Raw genomic sequence first — 1,691 nt, forward strand, 5'->3', positions numbered from 1 at the left:
TAATCTATTCTAAATGTAACCGTGACGCTCATCATTCGTCTAAGTTGCATCCTCCTAAGCCTCAGCCCATGTGGTGTGTAACTGCAGAGAGCACTCCTGACTGGAGTCTAGTTAACTCTCCGACTCCGCAGGAGAGACAGACAGGTTACGATCGAACATCATTTCGGGGGGAAAATAAATAATTAAAAGTCCAGGATCTCACCTCTGCCGGAGTTTTGTTCCTCAGCTCTAAACTGATCCTCTTCTTCATCTCCATTGTGTGAGAAGATTAGCGCACTGGACAAGACCGTTAAAAATATATATTTTTGTTAGAAACTCCGAAAGCGCGAACCCACGAGCTCAGCTTTCTTCAACGTCTACTGTTCTCTAACTGATCCTCCATGATACCTCGCAGCCAACCCCCTTTCCGAAGCCCCGCCCACTTCGCGTCGCGATTGGTCGGTTTTGTTTTCGAGCGCGTGAGCGGTGCATAGGCGTGCCACTCAAACAGCTCAACGTAGTCGAGCTTTGGTGAGGAACGTGATTGGCTGGAATTGCGCGCGCAGTAAAATTAGACGGGTTGGTGCGGTTGTCAGTAGAAAAGCGCTCAACTTACCAAACCCCGCCCACTCTTTGTTCTCATTGGCGCCTGCACGCACGTGTCACCCAATACACTCCCAATAAATACATCGATTAAGATCACAGTGATATTTCATAATACTTATATAATTGAACGATACTGTTTTGGGGGTATAGATATATAAGAATTATAGGATGTATTGTATAGTATGTATTGGAAGTATTGTTCAATGATCAATTATTATATATATGTATATATCATATCATGCCTGAAATATGGTCATATCAGTGTGGAGTTTTGTGTGTGTGTGTGTGTGTGTGTGTGTGTGTGTGTGAAACATTTTGCTATAAAATGTAAAAGTGATTACATTTAGCTATACAACTTTATATACATTTCGGTTTACCATTACCTTGAATGAAGGAAATTTTGAAATTAGCCCTAGTCAGTAACACATATTTATAAGAAAGTAAGAAATTCTGCACAACCCACGAATGAACTGAAAAAAAAAAAAAAAGTTCTCACCAACGAACACTACTTATCTCATATTCCACTCTTGAATAAAATGGCTGACCATAAAACACAACAGTCATAGAGGCTTAAAGGCTCCAAACAATCATGTCATGCCATCTGTTCCTGCTGTATTTGCACTCAGCCGTATGGCATATCAGCCTGCTTAGGTAAAGGAAATATTTTATAATATATTATAGGGTTTTTTGTACAAATGTAAGGTTTACAAATGAAGAATGACCCACCAAAACAACTTGAAGAATATTCTGATCTCCCAAAGAAAACCTTATGGGACTCTGTGGGACTAGTATAATTTTTCTGCTAAACGCAATTATAAAAAAAAAATAATAATAAATAAATAAATAAAATAACGTTGTGGTGTAATACCCAAGGTGACCACTAGGTAAATGGACAGTCTAGTGCAATGGATACCATTACAGATATCCTAAGCTGATTTGTCTCACAGTAGAGAGAGGAAGTAAACAATCTTCCCTACTCAGTCATTTCATAACACTGCATTGTTCAATGTTGAAGAAGTGCAGAAGGACTTCTAATGTTGTAACACTGCAGAGAAAAGAGTAGGCCAAATGCTTAGTGCACAAGTGTTAAGCTGTGAAAGAAGCTG

The 1,691-nt window shown here is 39.4% G+C and overlaps 1 protein-coding gene across 3 annotated transcripts in view; it reads right to left on the reverse strand.

Annotated features, from left to right (window-relative positions):
- The window catches only part of anp32e (acidic (leucine-rich) nuclear phosphoprotein 32 family, member E), a 6,943-nt gene extending 6,545 nt beyond the window's left edge, over positions 1–398 (reverse strand). Inside the window, exon 1 of one of the 3 annotated variants that reach the window (XM_053613119.1) lies at positions 203–398. In XM_053613119.1, coding sequence (XP_053469094.1) covers positions 203–256 — 54 coding nt within the window. In that variant the 5' untranslated portion in view covers positions 257–398. The remainder of the gene's footprint in view (positions 1–202) is intronic. The other 2 variants (XM_053613118.1, XM_053613117.1) reach the window with 2 other exon arrangements.
- Between the last annotated feature and the right edge of the window lie 1,293 nt (positions 399–1,691).

The sequence above is a fragment of the Ictalurus furcatus genome, chromosome 24, assembly GCF_023375685.1.
Source record: "Ictalurus furcatus strain D&B chromosome 24, Billie_1.0, whole genome shotgun sequence".
NCBI lineage: Eukaryota > Metazoa > Chordata > Actinopteri > Siluriformes > Ictaluridae > Ictalurus > Ictalurus furcatus.